Raw genomic sequence first — 13,488 nt, forward strand, 5'->3', positions numbered from 1 at the left:
CACAATTAGTTATATAAATATTGTATTTCAAAGCTGAAAAAACACTGATTGTGCCTTTCAATACTTTGTAAAGATCGTCTTTAAGTGTTGGAGGAAACTTGAGTCCATATGTTCTCTGTCAACTGATACTGATGCCAGTGTGTGTAAACCACACAGTGAGTAATGCTTTGACGGTTAATTAACCCCCACACACCAGACCATTATTTCATCACTGAAAAACAGCTTCCAAGATCCAGTTCTCTGTCTCAGTGTGAAAGAAAACAAATTAAGCCAACATGGTCTTGCAGGTGGCAGCTCTGCATTGTGAGCGTCACATTACACCAGCAATGAAGAGGATTTAAAAAAAAAAAAAACAAAAAAAAAAAAACATACAAAAACACCAGGGTCACAACACAGAAAGCTTCCAAGGTTTCTATCTTAAAGCTTTCTCTCGTCAAGTTCATCTTCTTTGAGACGCCGGAGCATTTTACTCCTTGAAGTTCAGTTTCATTGAGACATTTGATATTATTTCATCCAGACCATGCTGGAACAAAATAACTGCACTGATATGCAGGTCTCAGTCCTGGTTCAGGAGAACTATGGAGCGGTTAATTGGGAGTGAGAACACAATCTGTCTCGACTATAGAAAACATCTCCAGGGTAATGACACGTCCTGCTTTTATGTGTTTCTGCTGAGTTGCCACCTTTAAAAACGGTGCACCCTTAACGTTTGTTTAGGAAGAATGCACACAGACACATTTAATTCGCAATTTGCCCTTGAATATAACACAACAGCATAAAGAATATGCTTTACAAACTCAGGCTTATTCAGTCTATCACATTCTTGCCACTGAGAAATCAGAGGAAGATGTTTTCGCACGGGAAGTTTTATATCAAATGAGTTTCTTAATTTCTATAATGTCTTAATAACTACTTTCATCCGAAATTCCAACAATCTTCTTTTAAATCAAGGAGACAAAAGTGGAGTGGTTCAATAAAGTGGAACCTATTTTATGTTTAACTGCTCTCAGGTATTTGCTGTTGAATGCTACAGCCCTTTGTGGTGTATATTAAGTATTTTGAACAGCGAGAAAAGGTAGTTAGACCAATGCAATTTAAAAAAAAAAAAAAAAAAAAAGCCATTTTTGTTATTAGGATTTAAATTAGTTTATTTAATATATCAATATATTGTTAAAATAACAACTACTTAACTAATTTCATATGCAGCTTTTAAGCCAACATGGACAAAGAAAGTCCTAAATTGTTCATTCAAATTTGAGAGAACCAAGATGAGCAAATGAGCAAACTCCATTCACTAAGGAAAACATTTGGGTGCAGTTGAAAGCAGTAGAAAAAACTAATTAGTGGACTTTGACTTAAGACACAAAGTCAGAGGTATCCAAAGAAGGTTTTATCCAACTAATGACTATTTACAGAACATTTTAACTACATGTATCACACCGTTTCACAGGTGTTCTGTTAACTGTTAATTAGTGTCACATTATCGGTCGTTTTCTAGCTTAGATTCTAACAAACTTTGCAAAGATGAAAATATTTCCAGAAGTAACATTTGAATTAAATGATGTCTGGTCGTCAGAAGAGGATGAAGGGAAGAAGCCTGGATACTTGAGCGCACACCTGAGGTAACGTGTAGATAAAGTAGGAGGCTAGTGTGCACTGTGCAGGTCAGGAAAGTCTTGTTGTTGCGGAACTATTTGTGTTGGTGTAGCCAAATAATTATAAAATAAACAAACAAATCATAATCTGGTGTCGCTTATTTAACTAATATGGCGCTCATAGAACTGTTGTATAAAAGCAGTATCACACTCAGGGTCGTGATGTTGTACTGAATATCAGCACGGCTGTGATTCGGTCATAGGTACGACGCCGCAGGCCGAGTACCGAAGACCGAACAATTGCTTTAATGCCTTCTGTGAACTCACTTTTTTAGTATTTGCCATGTACAAAACAACTGTGGAGTAAATTGTCACTACTTATTGCTGATCATATAGTCAGTTTCACCTGATTTATTTCTTATTTTGACCAGATTTTATACTCATGAATCAAATTAACTGACAGTTATTGCAGTGATTGCAGTTAAAAGCTCTGGGGAAAAACGTAGTACATGTATCTTAAGTAAAGATTTTTTGTGAAATAAGATGAATGTTGTATGGATAAAGAAATGTAATCAAAATGCAACAGTATTAGCTGCTGGTTTTAACCATTGGCTCATTTCTCACTAACAAATCCATCCAGTGAAACATCACTACATGCTCTTTGAAACTGATTGACAGACAAGCCTCATCCATTTGTAATACACTCTGTCAAGACATCACTTTGAATGATAAAGAATTATAAATAAAGTAGAGCCTCATGAGGATGAGAGCATTTTCATCTTCCGTCACTCAATAACATGAATGAAACTGGAAAAGCTCACTTTAAAAATACTGCCATCATTTTTTTTTTTTTTTTTTTTCTTCAAAGATCCTCCCTCTAAAATCAGAACTTTCTTTTTGATTTCTTTACTTTAACTGAACCACTCAGTTATCTGTATAAGGATGTCTCAGTTCCACTGGAATCAGATTTATTCATTTAAAACTACACAGACTTTATTGAAAGGTTTCTTCAAAAAGTATATTAAAATGTTATTTTTATGAATATATTGTATGCTGTGCACTACCGTTTACACCAGACTCATTTCAGCTGCAGAAACGTAGCGAACGTATCTAATCACCCAGCGTAAAAGAGCTTCACAACCAACTTCCTCATATCAGCTCAAATGTCAATGTGGTCACTCTGTATTATTGCCCCTTTACAAGGAAAATGTCAGTGTGTTTTATATTTGTGTGAGGACGTGTTATCTCTACTCATTGTTTTTATGTTCAATTGTCCACATACAAAAGGAAACTTTCTAAAGAAGACAGGAGGCTATCATTTGCTATTTGGGACAAAAGACGTCTGAACTGTTCAGTTAGACACAAATGGAGTAAGATCATCTGCGCTAGGGTTAGGGTTAGCTGCTTATCACACAGAGATGGACACTGTCTGTCGCTCCTCGTCTCTCTCAGAGTGAGACACTGCTCCTCTATGCTCTCTGGAGTGGACTAACAGTAGAAAATGGAGACAGACAAAACTATACTATACATATATATTATATATATATATAAGTAAAGCTAAAAATAGGTTAATATACAGTACGTAAATGCATTATTGTGGGGTAAAGCCTGCATAGCTTTCTTTGTATAAAGTGTAAAAAGCATGACTTTCCCTTCCATCAACCCTTATCTTTAAGTTATATTTAGTTTGGATTGCTCATGTAATTGCTCTGTTCTATAAAAAAAGAGAGAAAATGAAAGTTAACATCACACATTTCTAAGTACTCCTAGTGTTGCACGCTAATTTATAGTGTCAGTTATGAGAATTATTTACAATTTGTTATAAGATTCAAGACACGTTAGGATACGTGGGCACCCTGCTGTGCACAGCGGGGTATCAACATAATAGATGAGAATCTGACAATGAAGTGTAATAAAACATCATTTTTACTGTCATGTAACTCTTTAATCTGGAATTCTAGAAATAAATATGTATATACTGTATATGGACTTTTGTGTTGGAACAAGAGGTGTAGTACACTAGTAAAAATATAATTTCTTTTGGTTGTCATCTAATTTTGAAAGGCTCATTTTAAAAAGGACTAAAGTGACATATTTTCCAACTTGTTTCAGATGTTTTGGGTTCCAGGATCGGGAAAATAAAACATTGTTAAATTCATTTTGAGGTTATGGTGGGACCCCTACCATAAACTATATGATACAAATCCCACACTAATGTACATAGACAACCAGTGTCGCCCAAGAAAATGTATAGAATACCAAAGAGGTGAATATCTTCTACAACTACAGTATTTCTACCTGCTGCACAGATGTGGTCTCTGGAAAGGATACTGAGCTGTGACGAAGTTTGAGCTCTCTGTGAGGACAGGAAGATCTTTATGTGCTTCATTAGCAGCGTCAAGTCTTGCACAGCGTTGTCTTTGAGTAGCTTGAGGTAGCTGCCGTACCTGTGGATATAAGACAAAACAAATGTAAAAGAGATCTCACTTTTTCACTTGCATCATGGGTTTGTTTGACAAATCCATGAGTTCTAGTTAATCTCCTGTGAGACTACTCTATTGCTGTTCAGTATCAAAATCAGGTATGATCTATCTCACTGTATCTGAAAAACTAAATGAAATAAAGCTGTGAAACTTTTTTTTTTTTAAAGCCGCTATTTTTCTGGCAACTCCCGTAATCCCCGTCTTATATTTCACAGAAAGGAAATATAAGACCCACAGAGCACTTTATTAGGAACACCTGTACACATTATTCATGCAGTTATTCAATCAGCCAGTCATATTTTTAGCAGTGTAGTATATAAAAACATGCAGATGCAGGTCAGGAGTTTCAACTAATGTTTACACCAAATAAAATGGTGAGAAATGTGAGCTTTGACTTTGACTGTGGCATGATTGTTGGTGTCAGAAGGGCTGGTTTGAGTATTTCTGAATATGATCTCCCAGGATTTTCACACACATACATAACAGTCTCTACACTTTACTCAGAATGGTGTGAAACCGTTGTAGCCCATCCAACCTTGAGTTGGCTGGGCTACAACAGTAGAAGACCATGTCAGGTTACACTCCTGTCAGCCAAGAACAGAAATGCGAGGCTGCAGTGGGCACATTCTCACCAAAAGTAGACATTTGAGGACTGGAAAAACATAGTCTGGTCAGATGAGTCTCAACTGAGGCAGCAGATGGTCGGGTCTTGGTACACTCTGGGCCCCTTAATTACCAATCATGTGGACTATGTGCATTTTTTATGGCCACAATTTAGCATATTCCAAAAAAGTAAATGTCATCTCAAACTGGTTTCATGAACATGCCAATGAGTCACCAGATCTGAATCCAGTGGAACACCTTTGGGACGTGGTAGAACAGGAGATTGGCAGCATAAATGTGCAGCTGACAAATCTGCAGAAACTATGTGATGCAGTCATGTCAACATGGAGCAGAATGTCAGAGGAAAGTTTCCAACATCCTGTGGAATCAATGGAGGGAAAGAACTGAGGCTGTTATGAGAACAAATGGAGGCTCTACCCAGTGTTAGTGTTGGTGTTCCTATTAAAGTGCTTGGTGACAGTATATTACTGGACTGGGAGAGAAAGAAATACTGAGGCTCATGCAATACCCAGAAGGACTCATCAAAACTGTATTCAACAAGTTCCACATAGCTAGATTTGACTCAGCAAGTCTGACACTTGTAAAGACAAGGATTAGGAATATATTCATTTCCAACAATTTTTAATCCTAAAACACAGTGCTCTGTGTGTAACACACACACACTGTGTTCTGTTGATGTCAAAAATGCAAACATGACGCACTGTCTTTCAGAACATGCTCTGAAGCTTTTCAGCTGCAAAGCTCCCTCAAGGGAAAGTGTTGAGGAAAGACTTACATCCACTATGTAATGTAGCAGCGGGGTGTCGTTAGAGACGGGAACGAGCAGTGTGAGAATAGTAACACACGTCAGAGGCCCCACTCATGGAAAAATAAAGAACAGACCCAGTATTATACACACTCACTTCATTAAAGTTAAAACAGAGCAGCGGGAGAACACTTCCACACCTTTGGCAGGTGTGGGGGTTCAATACTAGGAGCAGAGGGGAACACTGTGGCAGCATGTTTCTGACGCCTTTAGCATCTATAGTCAAAGTGGCCTTAAATGTAAAAGAAAATGGTGTGGACAGACCACCTCATCTGAGTTCTCAGATCCTCTGAAGGACACAACCCACAAAGACGTGTCTTTCAGAGGATCCAGCTGCTGAAACAGTTAACATCTCTTTTTGTTGATGCTGTATTTTAATTTCTGGAAGAAGGGTTTTCTGTTTCTTCAGGGATGGCCTTCTCCCTTTACATCTGTTGTGCACATTTGTGCTCTAGGAAAAATCCTTTTTCTCTGTAATTCTAAGGAACAGAAACCAATACCTGGGGCCATATGACTGAATAATGTACACTGTAAACACAAGAAACGTGCATACACCACATTCCACAAAAAAGGTATTTATCAAGGAACTAGGAACATACATACCATGTTTTTACAGAGCTCATTGTGATATGAAATTGGAAAAATAAGTTGGGAGCCCGAAGCTAATACACTGTGTTGATAAGTAGCAGCACTATATGATGAGGCTCACAGGTGAGCGCTGACAGTCCAATTGCTGGCTGTAAATTCAATGAGCTGATGGGGAAGTGGAGTGGTGTTTTGTGGCAAGTTAATAGAGCAAATATGTGTGGCATAAAGATTATGCTACAGAAACAAGCTCTTTGTGTGCGTGTGCGTGCGTGCGTGCATGCACACACATACGTGAGCACACACACAAGTAGACAAATGTGCATTTTGGTTGTGTGACGATAAATATCCCTAAAACAAAAGCCATGACCTTGTTCCCATCAGCAGCAGCTGACTGTGTGTTTAGTGCTAATAAGCAAATGTTAGCATGATAACACACTAAATTGAGATGGTGGGCACTGTAAACATACCTGCTAAACATCAACTTGTCATTGTCATTGTGAGCATGTTAGCATTCTGACATCCACATTTAGCTTGAAGTGCTGCCAGCTACAGACTGGTGGAGGACACAGAGGTATTCATATGCAAAACACTCAGTGAGACTGTGTCTCCACTGATCAGTGCCTAATTATGAATTAGAAATCAGTGTGTACAATTCCACAATGGGCAAGGTTCATGAATCTGAACCATAAATATGAGGAGCAATATAAGTTTTGACAAAGTATATTCCTGCTTCCTGCACACACAGTTTATAATCTGACCCCTGAATTTTTACCATTCATTATTTCCTGTATCAAACTGTACCTCCTCTGGCAGTACATCACATCTTCAATATAGTGAGAAAAATACATCACCAAACAACTAAACGGATCCAGAGATGCCAGATACATCAACAGTAGCAGTTATACTGCAGTAACTTAAATGAAGCTCGCTGCTCAGTTTAAGAGTTTGTGCACAGCAGGCTCACCATCCCAGGCTTCTGCTCTTTTATTAAATAAGGGCTGATGAGCTATAGAAAAACACTTTACATACCTGAGACAGATGTTGATTCCCAGCTGTTCCACGGGTGATAATACAGTACTCTTCACACTCTTCTCTTCTGCTGTAAAACAAGGAGATTAAACATGAGAGGTGGCTACTTTGAAGCGACGCATTATACCCATAGAGGGAATGGCAAATGTTTTTTTTTTTTATAAATATTCCTCAGACATCACTGACAGGCTGCATTACAACAGCGGAGAACGATGGCAACATATCTTGACTTACTACTTCTGAAGGCACTACAGATGTGATGTTGTGCCAGCTAATTTTGTAATTGGCAGTTTTACAGCAGTCGTTTGGGCATTTAATTGTGATGTTTGCAAGGTGCTGTGGTATCAAGGTGAATGGGGGTAATTTCAGTAAGAAGTCAACCCTGAGTCGTTTCAGCATGTTGATGCTTTAGAGCAGCAGAGTCACAACTCATGATTTTAGGAGTGTGATTGAATTTTGGAAAAAATACAGAATGGAATTTTGAGCCCTGTGAGAAAGCTCTTTATCTCAGTACTCAATCTGTGGAGTTGGATCCTGCAGTGAGAGGCTACAGCAGCTGAAAGCTGGAGCAAGGCAGCTTTAAATCCACATGCCGAAGCTTTCTACAGAATGTTGAACCATCACTCCCCAGCTGTTCTCATGGGCTCTTACTTAGCACCATTAAGTCTGCAGAATCATAAAAATATATTAGTTTTTGGAGTTACAGTTTGTAATTGTGTGGAGAGAACGACGAATGAAGCAATAACTGAAGGAGGAGTGATATTTTGTTTTGGGAGATGTTTCCACTGCTTCCTGACTTTGGGGAAACAGAATATTATTACATTTGTGCTAATGGATCCCCTGCTTCAGACAGTTTGTGGCAAGATGATGAGCAGAAGTTTTATCCAGACAGCGTCAGTGGCGGGGAAAACTTCAAATCCAATTTACAAGCTAATGGTGCAGAAATATTGAAAGGAGATGATAATATGGCGGCTGTGATGTACATATCGATGTGAAAAAGCTGGACAATGTAGATTAATAACAGGACATCAAATCTTGTATTAATTGAGAGAAAATAGCTTTTGATGAGGGCATGAAGCAGCGCCAGGACAACTAGTTCTGTATTTCCTCTCACCCTTCCCTTCTCACATATTAACATCTCTAAAAACCTCTTGCTGATGGCAATTACTGTCTAATGAAGATGAATGCTCTCTTGTTATATTTATTCCCTCCCTCCCCGCTCCTCTCTCCTCCTTTCTCTCCAGCTTTGTGCCACCGGAGTCTATTTTACAGTTTGTAATAACTATAATCACAACCATTTAACTTTTGTTAAAAAGAGCCACAGTTGAAAGATGGCACATGCAATGCATCTCTGACATTAGTTATGAAAATCTGTTCTTAATTGCCAAGCACAGCGATGGTGAAAGTTATGAAGAGTAATATCAGGAATCTGTAGCTCTCAGTTGATTCAGTTTCCAGAATCATTACAGTCCTCTGTGCTTTAGATAAATCAAAACAAAGCCTTCAAAATAAAAGAAGCCTGCAGAATTAAAGGCTTAGGAGAGGGACTTGCTGTGATGAGACACATTAAGAGAAAATCCTTTAAGATGAGCACACAACATCTACAAGGAGCCTGTGCACAGCCTAGGCGTGTGAGCACATCCACAATGTGTGCAGCCTTAAACATATATGTGAAACTGAAATTGAATTTTCTTTTACAATAAATACAAAGTAACCCAGCTGAAAGCTCCAGAAAATGTGAGTCAGTGGATTTTTGAGTTGAGATAGTTTCCAAGGTCAAGAATAATTTCATTTCTAACTTCATTGATGCTGCACTGTACAGAATGTTGAGCTTTAAGGCATTCAAGTAGAGAACAGCGATGTAGCTTTACTTAGAATGGCTGTGTCCTTGAATAAAGATTCATGGTCGACTAATGCAAAAATAAATAAATAAATAAAACATTGCACAAGTCTCAGTCTACAACAGCAAAAAACTAAACTGGACTAGGGCCACAGTAGAAATAGCAGGAACAAAGACTTCAAGACTTGACTGTGAGTATGGGGGCCTCTCAGGGGACATGGACTGAGCCCCTTTTATAACCATCTTCATCTATACCTGTGCCTGTTCATCAATCAAAGAGTTTGTCCACAATACCACCATACAGGGTTTGATGACCAACAATGATCAGATGGCCCACAGGAAGGAGGTTAAGGGCCGCAGAGCTCTGATAACAACCATGCACCCAACATCAACAAGAACACGGAGCCTTCTGTGGACCTCAGCTCCCGAGTGTCGACATCTCAGAGGACAGTAACACTTCCAGTGTGCTAAACAAGACACAGAACATCTCTACGACTTGAAGGAGATCCACTTCTCCCCTCAGCTGTTGTTCAGCTTCTACCATAGTATGACAAAGGTCCTCCTTACAAACTGCATTACAGTGTGGTATGGCCACAGTTCAGCTGCAGACCAGAAAGCAGACATCTACACACCATTTCCCAACTCAACTCATGTCACTTTTTGCCTCCCTTCCTCTCCCCCTGCTCTTTCTTTAGGTATCATGGTCTAAAGCATTTCAACTACCACGAGACAGAGCTGCTGGTATTAGTTCTTTTCTTTTCTTTTTTTTTAAACTTAAATATTTTGTGTACTTGTCACTTTTTCTCTATTTTTATCAAGTTGCACAGTCTAGGAATGACGAGACAGTGCAACTTGACATAAATGTGTAACGCGAGTAAAGCTGAAATGTTTTTCTCCCTGTGTTTTTCAGGTATTTTCGTCGCATGTCTAAAACAGTGAAAAAGAGGCTCTTTAACCAAAGGTAGGATGTGGTGAAACAATCCATTTAAATTAGGAAGTGTAGATCACTATATGGGCCATTAAGATGTTCTATAAAAAGTGTTCTCTCTTTGTTTCCAGTCAGGCAGGTGAATTAAATGAGATTGCTGGACAGCTGGCTTCAGGAAACAGGGCCATGAAGGGTGAGCAGATACAACTCAGAACACTGAACTGACAGAGGTTAATACTTCGCAAATGAGTCTGCTCTCTCCATACAATGGGAGCGCTCAAGTAGGGCAGAGTGGCTGAGACTGTAGTCAACGTCAATCAAACACACAGAGGTGCCCGCCACCCGCTCCCCCCCGCCGCATGCGAAGACACACCCACACAGCTGTGTGTGTGTGTGTGTGTGTGTGTGTGTGTGTGTGTGTGTGTGTGTGTGTGTGTGTGAGAACTTTTATCTTAAAGCAATGAAGAGATGTAGAGACTAATGCAGCAATTTAATGACAGATTCTTGTTGATGGTTTGGATTTGATACAACAGCCTCTAAGACACTGAGCTGAACTTTATAAACATGTATGACTAAAAGAAATGACTTAAATGAGACTACGCATTGCATTGTTTGATGTCAAATTATGTCGTCCGTTTCTTCCTACTTTTGCTGTTTTGTTTGACTTCAGTTCTCATTTTGTGTAATTGTACAAATTCATTTTAAGATTACTTTATACCTTCTAGATTTGTGTCTACAACAAATCATTTACATCCACCCTATATCCCCTGTACCCTGCTTCCCCTGAATTACTAATATAATTTGACTGAATGAATTTTATGTTTCATTTTTGCCCAATAGTGGCAACAACCTTGTGTCTGGGAGAACTATTTCTCATAACTGATCTGTATTAATGAAATTATGCAAATAAGTTTGGCTGATTTCTAAAAATGTTGGGTGAATGAGTATTAAAAAAAATGAAGTCATAAAGTAAAAAAAAAAAAATCAACAACTTTGAAGTGTGTGAGTGAACTCAGATAAATAAATCATTAAAACAAACACTCAGAATTAAGATTCTTCATCAGCGTGCCCCCAGAGAAGGAGACATGCCTCTGTACTGATGGACTAACAGAGACAGCTCTGATAAAAGACATTCAATACACTGCGGGGAAATATCTCAGTCTTCAATGGAAGAAAAGGCTAACTGATGAGTCTCTCTCCTTATTGAAAAATGCATAATAAATAAAAGCAGGCTAAACACATTCCACATATGTTTTTTAATTACTATTATTCATTATTTACGCCGCATTTTCAGAAACTCTACAGAGAGAGCCTGCCTTTTATTAGCTGTCTTCTTTCCACAAATGACCGTCTACTAATTCATAACATCTGAATTCTGAATTCTTTTACTCTCATATATTTTGTTCCTCCTCAGTAGCTCAGGGACATTTGTCTGAATACATGAACATGTACAAAGCCTATCAAATTCTGCACGGTATTTCAGAAATTTGCATTACTCAGGCCTTTATTCCTACAATAAATGGCTAATACACCATGACCATGGAAAATGCTCTTTTTGATGAAGTTGGCAGGTAGCAGACAGACAGGATATTAACCCACAAAAAAAACATTGCAATGCCTTGTGTGACCCAGCAGCTAACTCCTACTGGAATATATATGGATATACATCGTGAGATAGTATAGCTTCTTGAAAGAAACGGATGGGAAATAACTACACATGGGAAGTCTCATCTGGCAAATTAGGAACTTAATAAATGAAGGTACTTCCTTACATTGATGCAAAAATTATTTTGAAATTCAATATTGCCATAAATGAGTCCTGCTGCAACATTATCCACTAACAAACACAACCAGAAACACCACTGTTTCTAACAATGTAGAAAAAAATCACTGAGAACTGACAGGTTCATATTGTTTCACGGTGTACCACATATCTGGAACAAACTTCCACAAAACTTGTTGTTGTATGCTCCAACTCACAGTTCTCCTAAATTCAGGCTTAAAGCCTTTCTGTTTGCCATTTCCTTTTTCAGATTCAGTCTGGAGCGATTCATTCACATCTTGCACTGCCTCGAAACTTTATTCTTTTCTTTATTGCGTTTAATTTATTTACCTTGTTTATCTTCCTTTTAAATCCTATACACCTGATTGCCTTTTACAACGTGTCCTCATCTCTTTTTTTATATCTTCTCTAAAGCACTTTAAGTAAATGACGAATAAACTTGCCTTGCCTATGTTGTCAAATATCCTAACCGTACCTCCAAGTAGTGAAACAAATGTGTCCATTGTACGAACGGCACAAAGTAAATAAAGTTCTGCAACGTCTTGTCAGGTCAACTCACTATCATCAGCATATGTAAAATCAAAAGACAAAGGACAAACACTTTGAAAAAGAAAACTTGTGCAAGTAGGTGAGTCCAAAGCTTTCAAAGTGAATTTACTGAAGTGATTACATCAATTAAAGCCTAGATCACTCTGTGTGTGTGTGTGTGTGTGTGTGTGTGTGTGGTGTGTGTGTGTGTGGTGTGTGTGTGTGTGTGTGTGCGCGTGCGCGTGCGCGTGTGTGCGTGCGTGCGTGCGTGCGTGCGTGCGTGCGTGTGTGCGTGTGTGCGTGTGTGCGTGCGTATGTGTGTAGAGAAAAGGATGGACAACAAGGAGAAAAAAACCTTTTAGAAATAGTTGATAAATCTCTTCAATTAGTGGACGGATATAAAACAATTTCAAAGATATTAAAATATCTTTGAATACCACTGAAGACTATGATCTGATGAGGAATAAATGAATCATCTTTTGCACAGTATCAGCATCAATTTATCACGCTAAGATTGACAATGATGCATTAATCTGCTCAGACGAGATGCCATGAAAGCAACAGCTTTAAACTTTTAATACAACTCTTCAACTACTTGGTGCTCAGAACACTATGAGTTTTACAAGCTTGGCAGGAAACTGGTCACATTTGTGATAGCGTGCAAGGCGAACTGACATCACAAACACTGATGACACTGGACGGCTGATTTTTTATCCACCTGTCACTCTGAGTCATGGCTTCCAGCTTATCCTTTTATTTAATCCCTTTTTAATATGCATAGAACCACAAAGACAAAGCTACAGAGTCTTCTATAGAGCAGAGGTGCAGTTTGTAACTAATGTGCTGTTATAGTTAATGTTATTTCAGTATTTCACAACCACTTTTCTTCTTATATTAGTTTCAGTGAGTCATATTTAGCTAAGCGCTAAAAGATTAGATTTAATGTAAAACGGTGATTATAGTAAAACAAACTAATCTGATTAATGGACAATATGTGCTCTTCGCCTGGGACATGAGTAACAACTCTACTTTAGTGTAGTCTACCAGACTGACATGGTCCAAATCTAATCAAATCAAATGGGGTTTTTTTGTTGCATTTTGACATGGCTGATATTTGATTATATTTTTCAGCTTTGGTAAAAATATAAAAATATTTATTTACATCCAACATGAAAAATGACTTTTCATTGTAATAAAACACAAACTGTTCAAAAGGGTTTGTATTGTCATTATATAAGAAACAAGCTCTCATCATAGGCAATGCATTTGCATAAAAATCAATTAA

At 38.3% G+C, this 13,488-nt stretch overlaps 1 protein-coding gene across 3 annotated transcripts in view; it reads right to left on the minus strand.

Moving 5' to 3' along the window:
- Positions 1 to 13,488, minus strand: part of tbc1d32 (TBC1 domain family, member 32) — a 74,181-nt gene that overhangs the window by 17,473 nt on the left and 43,220 nt on the right. For 2 of the 3 annotated variants that reach the window (XM_056363558.1, XM_056363559.1), the window contains exons 29-30: positions 7,125 to 7,194; positions 3,927 to 4,042 (exon numbers count right to left, since the gene is read on the minus strand). In XM_056363558.1, the coding sequence (XP_056219533.1) occupies positions 3,927 to 4,042; positions 7,125 to 7,194 (186 nt within the window). The remainder of the gene's footprint in view (positions 1 to 3,926; positions 4,043 to 7,124; positions 7,195 to 13,488) is intronic. The other variant, XM_056363560.1, reaches the window with a different exon arrangement.

This window comes from Seriola aureovittata, chromosome 19 (assembly GCF_021018895.1).
Source record: "Seriola aureovittata isolate HTS-2021-v1 ecotype China chromosome 19, ASM2101889v1, whole genome shotgun sequence".
NCBI classification, from domain to species: domain Eukaryota; kingdom Metazoa; phylum Chordata; class Actinopteri; order Carangiformes; family Carangidae; genus Seriola; species Seriola aureovittata.